The sequence below is a fragment of the Canis lupus genome, chromosome 34 (genome assembly GCF_011100685.1).
Source record: "Canis lupus familiaris isolate Mischka breed German Shepherd chromosome 34, alternate assembly UU_Cfam_GSD_1.0, whole genome shotgun sequence".
NCBI classification, from domain to species: Eukaryota; Metazoa; Chordata; class Mammalia; order Carnivora; family Canidae; genus Canis; species Canis lupus.
Window position 1 is genome coordinate 37,073,041 of NC_049255.1, and position 21,364 is coordinate 37,094,404.

The 21,364-nt window shown below is 45.7% G+C and overlaps 1 protein-coding gene and 1 long non-coding RNA gene across 2 annotated transcripts in view; one reads left to right on the forward strand and one right to left on the reverse strand.

The window, feature by feature from the left end:
- Window positions 1–21,364, reverse strand: part of NCEH1 (neutral cholesterol ester hydrolase 1) — a 60,156-nt gene that overhangs the window by 9,369 nt on the left and 29,423 nt on the right. Inside the window, exons 2-3 of the mRNA XM_038583909.1 lie at window positions 9,322–9,550; window positions 7,224–7,293 (exon numbers count right to left, since the gene is read on the reverse strand). Of these exons, the coding sequence (XP_038439837.1) occupies window positions 7,224–7,293; window positions 9,322–9,550 (299 nt within the window). The remainder of the gene's footprint in view (window positions 1–7,223; window positions 7,294–9,321; window positions 9,551–21,364) is intronic.
- Window positions 13,973–19,974, forward strand: LOC119867533. Its single transcript, XR_005384023.1, has 4 exons — window positions 13,973–14,493; window positions 15,729–15,850; window positions 19,007–19,065; window positions 19,883–19,974. It is a non-coding gene; the product is annotated as an uncharacterized LOC119867533 (long non-coding RNA).

Below are 21,364 nucleotides of genomic sequence, written 5' to 3' on the forward strand. Positions count from 1 at the left end.
ACTATACATTTCTGAGGGCGCCTCGTGTAAGGCAAGGCTTCCAAGGCACTTGACATCGACCGGAGAAGTAGAGCAAAGGGCTCTCTTTTTGAAGACACAGAAAATTCAGAGGCCGGAGACAATTTAGGAGTGCTAACAGCCAAGGAAAGCGAGAATAAATGCATTTATCCGATGCGCTTGTTTAAGGCTCTGTCCCTGCAAAGTACGAAAAGACGATTCTGGGTTTTTTAGGTTTCACGGTGATAGTTCTTGAGTTAAAGCACCTGATGAAATTTGTGGCAAATAGGGTCTCAGTTTGCCCGACGTAGTGCCAGGGCTAGATGACTCTGCAGAGCTGGCTCCTGCCTGTTACCACGCGGGCCTCCCTCTAGCAAAAGGGGGTTGTGAACCCAGGAGTGATGCTTAATCGAGGTAATAAATGTGTACACCTTGTGAAAATTAGCTTACTTCTGGGGTGCCTGGGTGGCTCAGTGGGTTACGTGTCTGTTTTTGCTATCAGGTCATGATCCTGAGGTCCTCCATGGAGCCCCCTGTGGGGTTCCCTGCTAATCAGGGAGCCTGCTTCTCCCTCTCTCTCTGCCCCTCATGCCCTCTCTCCCTCCCTCTCTCTCTAATAAATAAATAAAATTGTAAAAAAAAAAAAATCATCTTATTCCTGCTAGGCGAGGCACCCTGCCAAGCACCCTGCAGGTGTGTTTCACTCAAATCGAGGGCGAACCTGTGGGTGCAAGAACGAGCACACGAAGCTCAAGGGGGATCGTGACTTGTCTACACAGCAGCTGGTGTGTGGCACAGCTGTGGGGGGAACTCGCCACTGACTTCAAAAGCCACGTGTAACCCCCGCCCTAGAAACCATCCTCAACTCTTCGAAACCTACAGCCTACATGTCAACGCGCATGTGTGTTTCCCCATCACCTCACCAAAGCGGTCCGTCCTCACACCCGCAGATTTCTGGATCCCAGGACGGCTCTCCTGGCTGCGATGGCTTTGCAGGCCCCTCATTCGAACCACCTGCCGCAGTGCCTGCACGTGGCGCACCGTTAATAACGGGCTTTCCTTCCTTCCAGGCCAAATTTTAGTGACTGATTCTGTACCTTTTACATATAAAATATGTCATATAGCAGTCTTCTGTGGTGAGACAAGTAATAAGCCACATGGCTTTAAAAAACATAAAAAGGGGATCGATTCCCGGGGGCCTCAGTGGTTTGGCCCCCGCCTTCGGCCCAGGGCGTGATCCTGGGGTCCCGGGATCAGGTCCCATGATGGGCTCCCTGCATGGAGCCTGCTTCTCCCTCTCCCTGTGTCTCTGTCTCTCTCCTCTCTCTGTGTGTCTCATGAATAAATAAATAACATCCTTAAAAAAATTTTTAAATTTAAAAAATAAAAAACATAAAAAAAGAAATCGTTCCTGGCCCACCTACTCCCCGGGCGCATCTCTAGGAACTGCGCTTCCTGCAGTCTAGGCACAGCTCAGAGCCCCAGGATGATCTTGGGAGCTTTACGAAAACACTGAGGTTTGAGGCCCCTCTACAAAACATTCCAACGTATTCGAGAGCCTCGCGTGTCTGTATTTGAAGGTGAATTCCCCCAATAATTCTAACGCACAGCCAAGATTCAGAAACCTCACTCTGAGTCCAGTCATACTGTCGCTGCTCCCTGGGTGCATGTCCCTGTCCCCAGTCCCAGTGCTCTGCTGTCTTCTATCCTCTGTGCCTTCCCTCCAGCACCTCGTCATCGGATGTTCCTATCCTGGAAGTCTCATCTCAAATGCCACTTCTTCCATGGAACCTTCTGGAGGCCAGCCAAATGTCACTCCCCTGCCCTGGAGCCCACCAAGTCTCTTCGACAGTGGGTCACGTGGAGGACACCTCTATTTCCTTTAGTAGTAGATGGAAAGTCATGAATCTGTACTGAAGACTTTGGTGTACACCTACCCCGTTCCTCTGACCCGTGAGCTTATTACCTACTTTATTAACGGGGACCAGGGAGATGGAGCGACGCTCACAGAGACGAACAGATCGCTCCCGAAGTGGGTAGGGGACGCCGCGCACAAGCCCGGCGTTGAGTGAGTCGCTCCAAACCCATGGAAGTGGAAGCGCTGAGTGGCACTCGCGTTCTAAGAGCGTGATGATGCATGTTCCCCCTCAAAATAGCCCAGTGCAAGCTTCTGCTGATGACAAGGACACTGAATTCTCGTCATGTGGTGCCAGCTGGGGGAAAGGTACGGGAGGTACGCTGGGATGAAATTATACTCCTTTAGGTTCAGCAGGATCTCTCTCCCTCTCTTTTTCTTGGCCTTTTTCTTCCTCCCTTTTCACCATCTCCCAAGAAGAGTTCAATAGATTCACCTTGAGCATATAAAAGGTTAGCAGGCCCCTCAGTCTTACAGAACCCATCTCCTCAGGAGGGGCCATCTGGAACAAACCAGTAACTGCATCTCCGCTGTGCTCTCTCTTTCAGGGAGACAACTCCAGGGGAAGAATCTCTATTTCTTTGCCAGGCAGATGCTTTTTTTTCCCCCCCCCCCGCCAATTAAAATTATAATAAAATTGCACAACAGTGGAAGCATAAAGACTAAGGTTAAGAAACAGTCTTCTAAAAAGAAAAAAACAAAAAGAAAAGAAAAGAAAAAAAAAGAAAAGAACTGAAGAGAAAAGAAAAGAGAAAGAAAAGGCCTTCCTTCCTGCTCCGGCTCCTGCTCTCTACATCGGCCCCTGTGATAGTTTGACAATAGTCGTTCAACAAAGGAGAGCTGAGATCGGGGAAGGCTCGGCCCATCGGGTAAGAATGACTCCTGGGTGGCTCAGTGGTTTACCGCCTGCCTTCGGCCCAGGGCATGATCCTGGAGACCCAGGATCGAGTCCCACGTCGGGCTCCCTGCATGGAGCCTGCTTCTCCTTCTGCCTGTCTCTGCCTCCCCCCCTCTATTTCATGAATAAATAAATAAAATCTCTCTAAAAAAAAAAAAAAGAAAAGAAAAACAACAACTGACGTTGCTCAGGATGCTTTGCCAAAATCCTAGGAGTGACTGAGCCTAAGACCGACCGACCGACTGACCGTGAGATCCACTGTGATCCATTTAAACGAAGTGATTCTCCGAAGCCCTGTTGACAACTGAAGACTTAGAGACTTTTCTGAGCACACAGCAGGGATCTCCCCGGGCTCCAGACCTGGATCTAAACTGCCTCCTCCGACTCAGATGCAGACCTACAACCTCAAGGGTTACAGAAAGACCCAGAGCACTCCCAGGTGGCTATGGAAGCCCGAGCAGGCTTGGGGTCTCCTCCTCCCGGCCTCCTTTCTTCGTGTGGCTTCAGGAGCGAAACACAGCTTCCTAGAGTTCAGGCGTGGGTGGAGCTCGGCTTCACATCCCACCGTGGTCTGCTCTGCAGCTGCAGCACAATAGCTCCGATGGCTTCCCCACGTCTCCCCAGCCACGCACACCTCCACCCTGCTCCCCCGAAATCCTCAAAGACCTCAACCACAAGAGAGAAACCAGCGGATTTTTCATGTTACTAGAAAACACAGCTGGGAAGACATTAGTTGACTATGTCTAAAAAGGAGCGACTCGTGAGTCAATGATAGGGAAGAAAACAAAACGAGCTACTTCTTAAAAGAAGCACAACACGATCCTTCTCTAGTTTTAAATGATTGGTGATGCTGGTCTTCACATCTGCTAAGGTTGGCCTGGACTGAGCGCCAAGGAAAGTTTTCAGCAAATCGTTCCTTTCTTGGAGGAGAACGGTCAGCAATCTGGGCTGCCCACCTGCCAGGGCTGCCCAGGCAGGAGTGACGCATGAAGATGTCTCAGCTCAAGACCCAGAAGAAGAGCAGGAAACGGAGCAGAGAGAAGGTCCCAGCTCGGTCTCCATCGCTCGGTGCTTTCCTGAGTATCTCGTTCGTACAACTGAGCTGTGTGTCGTACGGGGCCGCCCGAAAGAACTCATTCTGTCAGCTTGCACTCATCTAATTTTATGGATTAAAAACACTTGGACCCCTCGACCAACTCATTTTGTCTGGCCAGATTCTGCTCATTCTCAGGAGTTTAACGCAAGCAGCACTTTCTTTAAGGTACGGATTTTCTCACCCTACAAACGAGGTAAGATCTTGCCTATTTTCTGCCTCCATGCTACTTACCCTTCTACTCCACAGCACTTAACACCATGTAATGTTACTTGCTCATCATTTATTTTCTCATCTAGATTGCAAACTCCATGAGGGCGGGAATTATGTTTGTTTTACACGGTTATGTCGGCGGAGTGCAATGCAATGTAACTGGCACGTGTTAGGAATTCAATGAATGTTGATGGAATAAGGGAAAGGGGAAAGACATGAGCAGTGAGAAGAAATATGTTCCCAAGTTGACCTCCGAATACACTTTCCAAGAGAAACATGATCACATGATGTTGGCTCTGCCTCAACTAGAGCATAGGTTACGTGACCTCTGGCCTGCCTGGGCTCTAACCACCTTAGCTCTTGATCTCGGCCCAGAAGAGTGCCGTGAATTCCAAACAGGGGTTGATGACTACATGTGCGAGTTGGGCCTTTCGGTTCCGGGGGCCAGAGCCCTAATCCTCCAGACCTGTCTAGTGCTTTACAGTATCAGTTGTATCCCAATGGTCCAAACTGATTCTCATGACCATTATCTGTAGTCATTAACCCAACTCAAAGTGTATTTACTTCCTTCATCTAACTGCATACGTCTTCTAAGTCTTGGACTGGCTGATAGGAACCAGAGGAAGGAAGACAGGGTTTCTCTTCCCAGCAGCTCGCATTCGAGACACACAGGAAGGATTCCTCGGTCCAAGTTTGCACATGACATTGAATGACTTGCCTGAGGTCATGCAGTCGTGAGGAATGGTACTTGTCTACTGCTGTGATGCCTCCCAGTGATAAACTTGTGGATACTACGCCACACAGAGGGGGCACAATGGAAAGTGAAGATGGAAGCAGTCCCTTCCATATCTAAAAGAAATCTTAAAAACATCCTATCCATCCTTGTATGTTTTGTGATAAGCTTAGACTAAAAGAACACCTATTTCACTTGGGATAGATGCCAACAGGTGGAGACGGGTGCGAAGGAGGAAGTTAGACTTGTTGCCAACTGCCTACAGGACGCCCTGGGTGGGGAGGCCTGTTGGAGAATCCTCCCAGTGCCAAGAAAAGCAAGCGCAGTTTCCCTCCAGTCCTTAGGCCTTTGAGGAAACCACTGCAAGGTCCCTGAGGCAGGTTCCTCAGATCTGAGCTGTAGGGCTTGGCTCCAGAATGGGACTCAGCTACTTAAGCGGACCCTCCTTTCCTCTGGCCAGCTGCCCAGGCTAGATGCAATCCTTCACCGGAAGGTCCCTGCGTTTCAAAAGTGCGCTGCGAGCCCTTCATGGTCTGGGAGGCCTGTGGAGAGGCCAGGGCCAGCCAGGAGCTGTCCAGAGCTGCCTGGGAGGCAAATCTGCTCAAGAGGCAGCCACAGCACTGCTGTGTGACTCTAGGCCTTATGTTCAAGAGTCACCACCACCCAAATGACTTGGGAGACCAGCCCTTCCAAGAGACTGCAAAAGAGGAATCTCTTAGGTCTCAGATCTGAAGCAGGGGCTTCAGAAAGTGGTTGATGTTATCATGACCTATCGCTCGGCATAATCAGCGTCCTTCAATACTGGCTGGACACTGGGTCAAAAAAAAGTATGGGGCCTCAGGGCATGGGCTTAATGCCTCACTCCATTTATAAAACTAGCTAGCTCTGGGGCCTCGCTTCCTTTCCTAAGAGAAAAATACCAAAATATTTATCTTGAATGATTTATTAGAGAATTAAGACAGACTCCTATTCATTCGTTCCACAAATATTGATTGAATGTTCACTCTCTGCCTGGAATGTTTCCAGGCGCCAACGATAAACAATGAACAACCGAGGCCAAAATCCCGAAAATCTCCGTCTTTGTGGAACTTGCATTGTGTATGTCAACCCTGTACAATAAATACATAGTAAGCCGAATATATGGTCTCTCTAAGGTTGATGATAGTTTTGGAGAAAAACGAAACAGAGGAAAAGTAAGTTGCAATTTTAGATAGTGGTATCAAGAAAGGCCTTGCTGCAAGCAGGATATTTGAACAATGATTTAAAGGAGGAGAGACAATGCATGTAATAGCACCCACACGAACCCTGCCGCGGAACAGGCACCAGGGCTTTTATATTATTGCCATCACCACAAGTGTTATTATAATTTTTATTCATATTCTTCTTATTAATACTATTAATAATAATGATGACAATAACTGCATCCATTGAGATTTGTTGAAGGCATTCTATTTATCAGGTCTAAGTTATAGAACGGGGCTCCCAGGGGAGTGACTTTTCCAACTCTAGACCGGTTTTTAAAATTTAAAAGTCAGGAAACATGGGGATCCCTGGGTGGCGCAGCGGTTTGGCGCCTGCCTTTGGCCCAGGGCGTGATCCCAGAGACCCAGGATCGAGTCCCACATCTGGCTCCCGGCGTGGGGCCTGCTTCTCCCTCTGCCTGTATCTCTCTCTCTCTCTCTCTCTCTGTGTCTCTATGAATAAATAAATAAAATCTTTTAAAAACTAAAAAAAATAAAAGTCAGGAAACAAAATTATTTGCTATAGATAACTGACTGCATATTTTTCTCAGTCTCCGTTAATTCCTTTTCCAAAAGTTTTCAAAACTAAAATAAAAAATAATTCAAGGGCACAGATGAGTGGCTCAGATGGTTAAACATCTGCCTTCAGCTCAGGTCATGATCCTGGGGGTCCTGGGATCCAGCCCCCGTGTCAGGCTCCCTGCTCAGCGTAGAGTCTGCTTCTCCCTCTGCCCCTCCCCCCTGCTCCTGTTCTCTCTCTCTCAAATAAATAAATAAAATCTTTTAAAAAATTAGAGATAATTCAAGGTGTTGTAAAGTGAGTTGAAGAAATTCCAAGTGACGTCAGAAATCATTTTGTGTGACCTTGGGCCAATCCCTTCATCTTTCTGGATCTGTACTTTGCACTGTATTTTACTGCTTGTAAAATAAGTAGATGATGATCTAAGATCCCTTCCTAAAACTCATTTTTTCCATGACTAGTATTTTTCTTTGAGAGAGAGAAAAAAAGAGAAAGAGAGAGAGAGGCAGGATGCAGAGGGACAGGACAAGAGATCTTGAGCAGGCTCCACCCACTGAACATTTAACCCATTGAGCCACTGGGCGCCCCTCTGTGACCGGGATTAATTACTTACTCAATGGAGACAATGACAGCATTCAGTTCCTCAGCCATTGCTGTACACAGTTCATCATAATACCTGATTTCTAAAAGAGACAAGGGGACAATCAGTATTAAACAAGTCACTTAATACTGTCCATTCTCAAATTCTGCCCACTGGGGACTGCTTTTAGGCTTGGATTTAAATTATCAATAATAAAAATAACAAAAACCAAATATGAACATATGTCTCCTTAATAGAGTTTAATTTAAAATTAAGTCTGGCTTCTGAGCAAATGTAGTTAGTATCAAATAACAGGAAATCCGTATTAGATTACCCTTCAATGTGTTTTTAACTAACTAGACATTTATTTCATAATAGACTGTATGAAATGCACCAAATTAATTTTGACTTTGTAGCTCTTCGAACATATGCCTTTCCAAAAATCACAGCAAATAAAGTTTCCTCCTTAGAACCACAAAATTTTTGTTTATCCCTTTCCTTGCTGCAATCCAATTGAATTCTTCCAATGTGAAGAACAGCACATTCTGTTTAAACCAACGTAAAAAACTAGAATTTTAGGAAGCCTTAGCATTTCTCAGAAAGAGGATCCAAAGGTTTGCAGCGACAGAAACAATTTTAATAACTGCATAACCATCTGCATAGCGTCTCCAGCCCGAGGAGCTCTTCCTCCTGCAGGAGTGATGAGTCAAAATTATGTAGAAAATGCCAGGGGGACTCGTAATCCATGCCATTCTGGGCGCTGACACTTCCTGGCCTCCAGTGGAATGTCACACTTGCCAAGTGTCCAGTAGTAGTGACGCAGTCACTTCTGTTATTCGCTGTTGTGTTCTCAACCCCTAGCACACACTGGGATAGCCATGGGTATAGGTTTATACGTAACTGTTCGAGTTTTTATATTGGAAATCCTGCACCCCAGGAAACCCCTCAGTCCTGGACCAACCTGCATACCCTGTAAGCATCTGTTGAAAGCATGAACAAACCCATGAGTTAAAGGATAAAAAATGACTATTAAATGGGATTAATAGAAAAAGTTACACTTTTCTGGCCTTTGCCACATTAAATTAAAAACATGTTATCTAAGAACACAAACAACAGATGCCTGCGGTGGCTCAGTTGGTCGAGCTTCTCTTGATTTCAGCCTAGGTCTTGATCTCAGGGTCGTTGAGTTCAAGCCCTACATCAGGCTCCACGCTGGGTGTGGAGCCTGCATTTACAACAAAACAAAATAAAACCCAGAAACTAGAACAAATTGTCGTTGCCTTTAAACCTAGGGGATGCCAGGGCATCTGGCTGGCTCAGTTGAAAGAGCATGGGATTCTTGATCTCAGGGTCATGAGTTCGAGCCCCACATGGAGTGTAGAGATTACTTAAATAAATGAAACTTAAAAAAAGCAAAGAAACGTAGGAGATGCCAATAGCTTTGGGCTGAACAGGAGGAAGTAGCTCCACGATCACTACAGGCGGAGAGAAGGCCCTTACTCCGCCTTGGTGTGCTTTCTGCTAGGCTACTCCGCCCGGCTGCCTGCCACTCTGAATGTGTTCTGCTCCCGAACCGAACAGAGTCCTCAAAAGCCAAAGGGAATATTCTCGAATGTTACAATACTGTTGCCTTTTAGGGGTGGTGTGTCTTTTATATTTTTTTCATCTTCCGTTTCATAAGCAGACGAAATGTGGATGAGTTACCACGTATACTCAGAAATACTTGTCCTACTTCATAAAATAAATAAATAAATAAATAAATAAATAAATAAATGTCTTCAAAGCACAAAGTTGGCAAAAGAGCTGCAGCTGCTTTCCTCGTGGCCTGGCCTGGTGAGAGTGTGACTGGCTTCGGCCCAGAAAGCGGTCATCAGCGCTGTCGCATGAGCTAGCCTACGATTTAGGCCCCGGGAGAGATTTCCCGAAGAGTCTGCCTAGGTTAACGAGCAAGACACCAACGAGCAAAACCTTGATGGGGGTGAGGGTGTCCCCCGCCACCCCCAGCAGCACCCTTTCGGGCGGAGAAGGGGCCCCCGCTGACAGGTGGCTGGGGTAGCGGGAAGCCCAAGCATCCCCACGCGACCCGCCACCCCCGCCCCCGCCACCTGGCCCGCGGGTGACCGGGACATACTTGCACTGGCCAGGGCCCAGCCGCCTCCGTGGATGTACACGATGCTGCGCTTCAGAGGCTCTTCTGGCTTTGGGGGGCCTTCAAACACTCGGACCTCCACGCCATCGAAGGCAGTATCGGTCACCTTCACCCGCGCCGACGAGTGTGCGCTTTTCTTGCCAAAAGAAACGATGATAAAGTTCAGGGCGAGCAGATGATGGCTCAGGCCCAGGGAGTGTATGAGGTTGCTCTGCAGGGTGGGGGACAACACGGAGGAGAACATGAGCATGAGCCAGCCTGCTCACCACCAGGCCACACTCCCCCCAAGCACTACGAGCAACTGCCACCACCCGTCGGCGCCCACCGGCCCCCTTGACACCTAACAAATAGGTTTTTTTTTTTTTTTTTTTTTACTTTTTGCCCTCAGTGTTTGCAGCAAAGTAATTTCATACATGAGACTTTGTTTTCTGGGCCAGCGCTGCGAGGGAAGCTGGACGGGTATCCTCAGTCTCACTTTACCAAGACGGTCACCTACGTGACCACATAGCTGGGTAAGTGGTGGTTTGGGGACTAAAAACTACGAATTGTAAATTTTAGGATTTGGTCCTTGGTTCCCCTTCTCCGTCAGTACCAGCACAGTTTCAATAACGTACTAGGAATGGAGAAAGAATACTTCACTAAATGCAAATAAAAGGCAAGGAAGTTTCACATTTACTCTAAGATTGATTGATTACTTGATTGATTTTTAAAGATTTTACTAATTTATTCATGAGAGACACAGAGAGAGAGGCAGGGACACAGGCCGAGGGAGAAGTAGGCTCCCTGCGGGGGGGGGGGGGGGGGGGGGGGCCCATGTGGGACTCGATCCTTGACCTGGGATCACGCCCTGGGCCCAAGGCAGATGCTCAACCGCTGAGCCACCCAGGCGTCCCTTACTGTAAGTATTTTAAAAGTGTTTTACTGCATATATATTGTGTCTGTTGTTTTGAGAGTGAAGAAAGAAACAGTGTGCAAAAGGCAAAGAACAGAGGTAACTCAGGCCCCAGCACTGAGGAGCAGAGCAGCTCGGACATTACCAGGAGCTTCTCAGAAGGAATATATGGCCTGCCGTCACTTCCCCTTTGAACCTGAGGGCACTGAGCTCTGCATCCAGCGTTTGCAGGAAATCATCTGGGTGGAGAAGGAGCAAAGTAACAAGAGACCCACGTCACCCACCCAGCAAACCCCTGCAGAGTGTATATCTCCCCTCTTTCCACATCTCATACAAGGTCTTCCTATTGAGTACACTTACAAATATAAAACTGACCTCCCTGCACGACGTAATGGCCATGTTTCAGAGCCAGAGAATTGGAAGCTATCTGGCAGCTACTAACTAGTCTAACTAGAGAGGCCTGCAAGTATCAGAGAGTGACTGGAAACTTTCCTGGCACAGGTGCATGAAGCTAGATACCGTATCTCTCAGCGGCTCTCAGACCTAGGGGAGAGGAACAGCTAGAGAGTAACAGTGCCCTTCTAGAAAATATGAAACAGGACAAAGATGAAATATTTAATGCCACCATTACATCAAGGAAACAATATTACTAGTAGCGGGAATCAGGATTATAAGAAGTCTGTGAGGCACGTTTATATGGCTTCCCAGCTTGTACATGGGGCACACTGGTTTGCCTTGGGGAGGAGGGCACAGATGGGGTCTAGTACAGATCCCCTCACCCTGGGGAGCCAGGCTCCTGAGAGCCCTTTACCCCAAGTCCCATATAAAATATTATTGTATACACATCCCGGCCGTGAAAAGAGTCGGAAAGCCCTGCATTATAAAACCCCTGGCCAGCGTTCATGAAACACAAGAACAAGAGGCAATTAATCTAACCTTGAAGAGCTATTCCAGTCACTTCGTTAATATTTGTCTGTTGGCAGGACGCCTGGGTGGCTCAGCAGCTGATTGCCTGCCTTTGGCCCAGGGCATGACCCCGGGGTCCCAGGATCGAGTCCCACATCGTGCTCCCTGCGTGGAGCCTGCTTCTCCCTCTGCCTGGGTCTCTGCCCCTCTCTGTGTGTGTCTCACAAGAATAAATAAATACATAATCTTTTAAAAAATATATTTGTCTGTTGGCAATATAAGCAGCAGAGCAAATACGTATTAATAAAATAATTCTACTTCTATGTGTCAATTGTCCACTTTACTGGAAAAGTTAAAACAACCGATAACGTGCTTGCTATGAGATAAATGTGTGTGATATGAAGTAGGTTCACACACAGAGAATTCTAACCATTACTTTAACGTCTTTGGTAAATTGGGAAAAGGCAATCCTCATTTGAGTTTTGTGGCAAAATGTCAGTCTTACTGGGGAATATTGATTCCTGCCAGGACATGGCTAAGAATCACTGCATTCACTGAGATTTCTAGAGTTCACACGTGCCCTCGTCAATATCGTTATCAATTAATAGAGAACACAGAGGATCCATTCCATTTCTCACAGAACAAGGGGCTCGACAGGCATGAAATAATGAAATATGAACAAAGCAATAGCAGGCTTCACTCCATTACTTCCCTGGACTATTTTTTTTCCTTTAAGTTAAATGAAGACTATTGAATATTTAAGACAAATTATAGATGAGTTTCTTCAACTATAGGAAAGCTGTAAAACAGATGATTTGCCTTTACAAGACAGATTAGAGAAAATTGTTCATTTTATAGAAAGCCTACGTTGGGTTTCTTTTATGCACTGCATGCCCTGAGCGCATGCAGACTTGACTCAACTCGTCCATGCCGTTCCCCAAATACCTCTGCCCTGTTAAATTATGATCATTCGCACTAACAGAATTTCTGAACAGCTATCTGCATTGTTCACAATACTGCCAGGGTGGCGTGGGAGCAGAAGTGCTCATTCAAGAAGAGATAGTTCATATGGGAAAAATAGATAAGCGAATAAGAGTAAGGAAGGGTCCAAGAGGTGCTAAAATACAGTCATGCTAATGTTTGGAATTGTGTTGCTAAATTCGAGAATGAAAAATAATTGTCCTGCAGAAAATACCCAGATTATTTCAAAATGTGAAAGTGGTGACACACTCAAGCATGAATCTGTCACCAACCTTCTTACAATTTTTATTGTTAATGGTCATTATCACTGTGTGAGTGCCCACAGTGCTAGGGTAGGGTAGTCTTATGCAGGATGGGCCGACATTTGCATGTCTATGTGATATCACATGGCACGATAAAATTGTAACTATTATCTAACTTTTTTCTCCAATATCTACTGTCTTCCTTAGCTCTTCTCACTGCACCCCTCTAATCTCAAGCTTTCTGAAGTTGTTACCTAAGGGATGGGATATGAGAACAAAGAGCAAAGGAACAGGATTGCCTTCATGCTTTTGACTTTCGAAGCCTATATATCCTTTGGAGAGTTTTAAAAATAGACATTGATTTTGGAAGATCTCATGATGAATAAGAAGTCTCCTAGAATAGAAAATGATTCTCCAGACTAAGTAGTGGGAGATGGGAGGAGAAAATGTTGGAGGTGAAATGAGGAACGTAGGACTTGAGATCTGAAATCCAATCAAAAGAGAACCCTGAGACACAGCAACCCCCAGATATGTCTGTGGAGTCTGAGAGCAGGAGATATAGGCCCCATGCCCAGACAGAACCTTGGAAGGAGGTAAGACCTTAGGGAAGATTGGCTGCAAGGTGTGTCTAAGAAGATGGGGCCGCAAATGGCCTCTGAGAGTTCCTCAGGCTTCCACTGGTGCAGAAGCAGCTGAATGATTCCATATTCCAACGAAGGCATAAATGTGGCGAGGACTGCACAAGTGTCTTGCGGATGGACCTGAGATTACCTTTCCATTAGCCTCGGCCCATTATATGCTCTCAAGGGTCCAAGGGAATAGAAGAGGGCATTAATGAATCTGAAGGGCTCTTATAAATTAGAACAAAGGATATTCCAGGGGAAATGTATAGAACTCAAACACCAAAGACCACATGGAACAACGATATGAGCCAAGGATGGGTACCCAGATGGCCTCCCCCACTCATTATGCCTCAACATTGTATAAGACCCCCCTAAAACCTAAAAGTAAGCAGAAATTAGGGGGAATACTTCAATTATCGGACCCAAGTTCTCTCTTAAAAATGCATAGTCAAAATATAGATGAGGTTTTATTTCTTGCACCCTTAAGTTTGTGAAGCGGAATTTAGATCCACCTCAAAAAAACATACTCGAATTAACAAAGTTTCCTGAAACCTCTTTAGAAGTAACTGGAAAATTCCAGCAGCACAAAGAAGCAGGCCAAGTTTTAAGGGCCCCACAGGTTGAGAACTGACCAACTATTGGCCAGCTGAAACACTCTAGGGCAGTGATATGGATCTTCAAAGCTGGCCCCCATAATCACTCCAGGATCTAGGGAGAAATTCTGCTTGAGGAGATGGAAGGGACAAAGGGGGGATCCCTGGGTGGTGCAGCGGTTTGGCACCTGCCTTTGGCCCAGGGCGCGATCCTGGAGACCCAGGATCGAATCCCACATCGGGCTCCCAGTGCATGGAGCCTGCTTCTCCCTCTGCCTGTGTCTCTGCCTCTCTCTCTCTCTCTCTCTCTCTCTCTCTGTGACTATCATAAATAAATAAAAAAAATTTTAAAAATTAAAAAATTAAAAAAAAAAAAAAAAAAAAGGAAGGGACAAAGGGTATTACATCAGAGTAGGACCAGACACAACAAAATAGATGGGCCGCTGGCTCCCTACCCAGGTATGATGACCAAAGATCAAAGGACAAGCAAGAATCAAAGGAAGAGAGCAATAGAGAAGTAAGTTGTTATGTTTGTGAATGGGGTTGTTTTCTATTCACTCCTTCAACAGGGGAATTATGAAATCGATTCTGTGGGCAGGGAAGCCTACTCGGGAGGCAGAGACAATGTTCTGGAGCTTTGGAAAATAGAGGAGAACCAAGACTTGTAAATGAATAGCTGATGTGAGTTAGCCAAGCAATATAAGCAGCAAGGGAGATCTAGAAAAGGTTGCATGAGCTAAGAGAAGGAAGAAATTACTTCTATCTGTTCTTCCTGGGATGAAATCCAGTAAGGCTTCCAGTAGCCTAAACTGTGGCTTAATGGAAGAAGAAGCATGAGCAGCAAAGAAAAGGGTTGGAAACCAAGCTGTCAAAGTGTTGGGCAAGGGCTATAATTCAGAGACCTGCAGGAAGAGCTGGTACGTAAGGGAAGTGAAGGCCGGGGGTGGACTGGCGTAAAAGGCTCCATGTGAGAGGCATGCCCAGCGCCAACGTCAGGAGCACAGACTCCAGACCTGGACTGCCTGAGTGAAAAGCCCGGCCGCCCCACTTACCAGTGGTGGGATCTTGGGCAAGTTACTAAACCTCTCTGTGTCTTGATTTCTCTCATCTACAAAACAGAAATCATGAAACTAACGACTTCAACGCATTCTTGTGAAACTTAAAAAAGGTAAAAACACCTAGAACAGCACCTGGCACATACTAAGCCTTCTACGAGTTGGTTATTATTACTAATAGCCCTGATCCAGTAGATCACTGAATGAAGAGAGGTGAGCCCACCAGGGTCAGATCGTCCAGGGTTTCCAGGGAAGCTGAGACGATCATTTTCCCCCTTATGTACATTTGTTATTAGGACCACGCTGATTCCCAAGTTCTGGAATTACTATGGATTAAAGAGATGTAAAAGAATTATCTTTTAAAAGGCTCATTTGCATGCTCGTGTCCAAGGGGGAGGGGAAAGCCATAGTACAGTGATACCGATGCCTCAGTAACAGCCTGTGGTCAAATTTCAACATGAACCAACCACATTAAAATACTTAAAACATCTATTGTAACTGACTACCTGCTTCACTTCACATTTGCAAAATGATTCTCCAATTTTACCAGTGACAGCCATTTTATCTTGTCAAAGAGCTTTCAAATTCTCCTATCCAGATTCTGCTCTATTGAGCACCTATTACAGGGAAAAAAAAAAAATTGTGGAATATCTGCATGAAAATTACGGTCATATTTTTCAAACATTATAAAGTTTGAGTGTATTTTTAAATGCAGACTTTTTCTTATTGCCACACAAATTATATGACTCACACTTAGGCCCACTGTAGGGATCACATGTGATTCACTAATGCAGAAATGTTGTTCTACAAAAAAACCACAATGTCTGTGGCAAGAAGCTACCAAAGGGCAGATAACTATAATTCAAAAAGTATTAATTAGGCACCTACTATATATGTAAACACTGCTACACGTTATAAGAAGGCAAAGGTGGGTGAGAAGTAGTTAAGAATTTAAATCTTGTCTGAATCCCTCCCTTTCCCCCAAATTTCCATCTCTCCTTAAGCTTTCACAGTTCTCTGCACTTTCTCTAAGACTCTAACTCCTCTGATTTTAAAGCCCTGATTCAGATTAATTTTGTTTTTTTTTTAATTTGCAGACAAAACAATACACGTCTGCAGGCCATATCTGGACTGAGGACCAACAGCTACAAGTTCTGATGTAGGGATAACCCTATCTGACTGAAGGTACAGCTGGAAAGATAGTGGCAGATTAATCCTCGTAAGTGTAGCCCCTCGTTGTCAATGGTGAAGCAGCAAAAATTCTTGGGATTTTTTTTTTTTTTTTAATGAGACTATACTTTGGGAAGGATTTCACCTGTGGTATATGCAACAGATCGGTGAGAGGAGAGACTGGAGGCAGGGGTAACAACTATAAGAATTTGGCAGTTGCCCAAAGGAGAGAAAAATGAAGGTCGGCCCCAGGAGAATACAGAGATCACTGAGGCAGAGTCGATGGGCCTTGGCAACTGCTCACGGAATGGAGGGACTGGGACCAGGTGGGCAGTCGGGTGGGGTACCTGGAGAAAGAATTCAGAGATATCAGAAGGTCTTCACTTGGGGTATGAGAAACAGACAATATAGGCAGAATGGTCAGGGAAGGTAAGATAAGTTTCATTTCAGAATTATTCCATTTAAAATCAATAGGTAGGGATCCTTGGGTGGCTCAGGGGTTGAGCGTCTGCCTTTGGCTCAGGAAGTGATCCTGGAGTCCTGGGATCAAGTCCCACATCAGGCTTCCTGCATGGAGCCTGCTTCTCCCTCTGCCTGTGTCTCTGCCTCTCTCTTGCTCTCTCTGTGTCTCTCATGAATAAATGAATAAAAACCTTTGAAAAAATAATAAAGTCAATAGGTAGATGGGTCGAAAAACGCAGACAGCAAATGTATAGTCAGAGATCCAATAAGGTTGGGCTTGGAGGAAGAAGTCAGAAGTAATTTTTAATAGCCCAAGCAACACACAAGCATAAGAACATGCTAGATGTTCACAACAGATGATTATGATGGATGCAGAACCTCCAAGAGCAGAGATATGGTACCTTAAAGTGCAAAGGTGTGGGGCCCAGCCTAGAAGAGGAGACAGAGGCTGTCCAAAGAGGCTGCCTGGACACAGTGTGGGCTGGGGTTAAGTGTTAGTGAATGCCCAGGTAGCTGGAGAGGGAGAGGGGGGTGAGAAAAGGCAAGCGGATACTCGTGGTTGTGGGGCAGGTGTTCCACACTTCAGTCTTGTGCCCACCACCCACGCTTTGCTTCCAAAGTGACGCCAAGAGGTGGAAAGGCATCAAAGACTTCTTTCCTATTCCCATCTAGATTACAAGGATGAAAATATTCCTTCCCTTGCTGAGGGCTGGATCTCCATCTCGACCCGACTCTGATGAGAGGACGGGGCTGTCTGAGTACCATTCTAGAAGGCTCTGGGCCTCACAGTAAAGTCTGCCAGAGAGGGAAAGTCAGTTTGCTTAGGGAAAACAGGAATCATAAAGTTGAATAAAATAAAAGCTGAAACCTTGGGTACACTATCACTGCAAGCGGAGAGTGGGCAGGAGAGACAGAACCAATCTTTAAAAGATCTCTCCACCCTCCCTCTTCTAAAAAGAAGAAGAAGAATGTATTATTAGCATGGCAAGAGAAACAAGAGACTGGAGAAGTTAAGGGGGAAGAAAGTTTCAAGAAAGAGCAAGTTGTTGAATGCCTATAGAGAGGCCAAGTAGGTCATGGGTGTTGGCAGTGTGGTCATGGGATCACTGGTGAACCTATTAAGGCCAGTTTAGTCAGACATATGGGACTGGGAGCCAGACTGTAATGGTTTGCAAAGTGAGTCAAAGTGAAGAAATAGAGATAGTGAAAGTAGAGAGAACTCTCACTGTAGAGATTAGGAAAGCTGTGGGACACCAGGCTGAGGGAGAGTAAAGAAAACCCATTTTGTTTGGCTTTAGATGACAGAGACTTGAGCCTGACTGTAGGGAAAGCGCCCGTGTACAAGGGGAGACAAAAGTGACACAGGAGAAAAGAAATGCCACGTGATTTGAGACCCTGGCGGAGGAAGAAAGGCTCTGGGAAAGAGATGGGAGGGCTGGACTTGGGGAGGCCGTAGCAGGTGAGCTCACTGTAGGCAGGGAAGGAAGCTGAGATCAATCTCTAGAAGGTGACTTCTGTTGAGACCAGCTGTCTTTACCCTAAAGAACATGGGCACTTTCAAAGCCTGCGCCCTTTGAAGGCAACTCATTACAACGTGGCTCTCAGCCCCGTATCTCTGACAAACTGACCTTATTAGGTTCACCAGTGACCGCCCCCCCCCCCCCGACCTCCCCCTCCTCCCGCCCCTGACAACACCAATGACCTACTTGGCCTCTCTGTGGGCATTTAACAATAATTTACTCTTCCCTGAAACTCTCTTCCCCTTTCATTTCCCAACTATCTTGTCTTGTCTCTCTTGCCATACTAATTCATTATCTCCTTTGGGTTCTTTTACTGATTGTTTCTTCCTCTCCTGTCCACTGGGCCTTGAAGTGACAATGTTCTCCAAGGTTCCATTCTTTATTTTATTCAGCTTTATGATTCCTGCTTTCCCTAAGCAGGTCGATGTAACTATTTTGGCTCAATGTCCAGCATCGGGACGTGCTTAGCAGCAGCTTATTAAATTAGATGGCCCTGACCTCTATCCATACGCTAATGACTTCTAAATTTCTATCTCCAGTCCCGGATCTATCATTCTTCAGCTCCAGATCCGTATTTCCAATCATCTCCAGGATCTAGCCTATAAGCTCTTCAAAATCAACACGTTCTACTTGCCCTTCTCCACTTCCAACTCAGCAACTCGATTAAATTCTCCATTAATAATCTAACCACAAATCTAGCTTCCACGCTGGAGACCTTGATATCTTCTTCAGCTTCTCTCTCCTGTCACAGGATATCCAATCATCAATTCATGGCAATTCCGTCTGCCAACATTTTCTACTCAAAATGTTGCTCTACCTCTAGCCTCTACCCCAGCTTACACTGCTGCCTTCATTACATGCTCATTATTTCCCGTATTTGCCTAACTTGAATTCTAGATAACCCCCTTTTCTATTACCTGCTGCATACTGCTGTTAGAGAGCTTACCTTGAAAAGTCAATCACTTTACCTGACTGTTTAAAAATGCCAACTAAAAATAAATAAATAAGTAAATAAATAAACAAATAAATAAATAAATAAATAAAAAATGCCAACTAACTTCTAGTTTCCTACAGAGAAAAGTCTAAACTTGGTATGCTCTGATCCCGCTGTATGTGCCAACCGCATTTCTCACCACCCCCCACCTTGTATTTTCTAGTTCTCTGGAGTCAAGTGTATTTGAGCATAAGTTGCATAACTTTATTTTTATCTGCTACTCTCTTAGGCAATGCCCTTCGCTGATGTTCTGTACCAGGCCTGAACTTACAAATCAGTTGACATCAGGTCAGTAGCCTGAAATTGGCCGTGATGGGAACATTTACATAATAGAAATCAACAATAGCTATAAATCAGGGTCTCCCCACTTCCTGCCCCTCCCATCCCATGGACAGCACGCCCCTACCTCTAATTCACCCCTCCTCTTTCCTTACTCATTCAGAGCATAGCAGATAGTGTTTTATGGTGTGGACTATGAGGTCAGTTGGCCAAGGCTCAATCCTAGTTCTGACACTTACCTATTGGGTGATTCTGAGCAATTCACCTCTGCCTGACTCAGTTTCTTTACCCATAAAATTGGAGAGATCATAATATCTACTTTATAGCGCTTTTTAAAGGATACCTGGCATAACATTTAGAATGTAAGTGCTCATAATGTTACCTCTTTTTATGCGCTTATGTCAGGCCCTCATAGCATTTTCGTCTGCCATATAATGGAGTCTTGCTACATTAGCTGGGAAGAGCCAGGCTAAGTCACCAGCTGCATGTTCCTAAACCTAGTGATATACGACATCAAGGTAGCAGAGCTCTTTAACTGATACCAACCCCATCTTCGAGGCTTCCTCAGAAGAAAAAGCTGTGAAAAATCAGCTTTCATTATCCCTGCCTTGAAATTTGTTACCAAGGACAGAAAGGGTAAGGAAAAATCATTGAGAAGAAAGAGCACAGACTTTGCAGAGAGACAAGTTCAGGCTCTATCATTTATTAGCTACACGACCTACGCAAGCTTCCTAGGTTCTCTGGGCCCCAGTTTCTCAGATAAAAGAGGGAAAAACTGCACATGAGGGGTAAATCCACACTAATTGTTCTCTCTCTCTTTCCCGAGGTCCTGAATTGACAGAAGCTTTGCTCAGGCCTTTGGCAGATCCCCATCTGGTTAGGGATCCTTCCAACACCTGTCCTTCCTCTCTTATTTCCTGAGTATTATCTTTGTAAAAAAAAAAAAAAAAAAAAAAAAAATCTTTGGTCTCACACTCTGAGAGTAAGCACAGATCAAAAGGGTTCAGTTTGGGGACACCTGGTGGCTCAGCGGTTGCGCGTCTGCCTTCAGCCCAGGGCGTGACCCCGGGGTCCTGGGATCGAGTCCCGCATCGGGCTCCCTGCAGGGAGCCTGCTTCTCCCTCTACCTGTGGCTCTGCCTCTTTCTCTCTCTCTCTCTGTATTTCTCTTTCTCTGTGTCTCTCATGAATTAAAAAAAAAAAAAAAGTTCAGGTTGGGGCACAGTCGCACTCTCTCCATAGAGTAAGTACCCGAGAGAATTATTATGGCAACCTGTGAAACACAAATATAATTATATAAGAGTAGGATCCTCTGATGCGATTGCTCTATTAGAAAATTCAGATTGGTTTAGCCACATATCCAAGGATTTCAGGACAAGCTACAAAGCAGACCTGAGGAGAATCTCACTGCCATTGGATCAGCAAAGGTAACCTAGAACTGCGGGATGACCTTCACCTTGTTCTCTCACTTGCACAGTTGCAATTCAATCTGGGGGAGCACAAGGACAGGCTCATCTCTCTCCAGTTGCTAAAACTTTTTATATTTTTACTATGACCCAGAAGACAAGTAGCTCGACATTGCCAAGGTGCTGGCTTAGCTCCAAATGCCTTCTGCGTTCTATCAGGGGACAGCAAGGGGCATGGTGGCTCCTATGTGCCGATATTTGCTCTCTGCCAGTCACTGTTCTCAGTGTTTGGGGGAGTCTCAGAACAAGCGCGGTTCAGGGAATCACCCAAGGTCACACAGGCAAGACGTGGTGGGCTGGGTGTGAACCAAACATTCTGCTTCCAGAACTCTTAACCATCACCCTCAACTGACACTCAGGAGTCAATGTAGTTTCCAACCTGTATCATAAAACTGGAAGATTTTACACCTGGAATGAACATTTAGCCTCCCACATTCTACAAAGGGAAGCTCAGCCCTGGAAAGGAGAGGATACGTGACTCGCCCAGGATCAGCTGCTCCAGCACAGCCCAGCCTTGACCACTTGGCTCAAAGAGGCGCCCTCCATCTCCCCCTTTCCTCCAGCTCTTCTCACCAGCATCTTTTTCTCTCTGGGAACCTCTTTCTGGGTCCTGTTCCCAGCTCACTCTTCTCCATACACACACCCATGACAGTTGATAACGAGACTTTAAAAAATTACTTGGGAGTTCTTTTTTTATTTACATTTCTGTTATCTATGAAGCAATAAGTAATTGTGATCTCCTTGGGACAGACGAGGTCTGAGTCTTGGGGATCAAATTTTATTTTCTGGTGCCCCATGTACAGCTGGTCATAAACAAATGTCCTTCGTGAGGCTCGTCGAGCT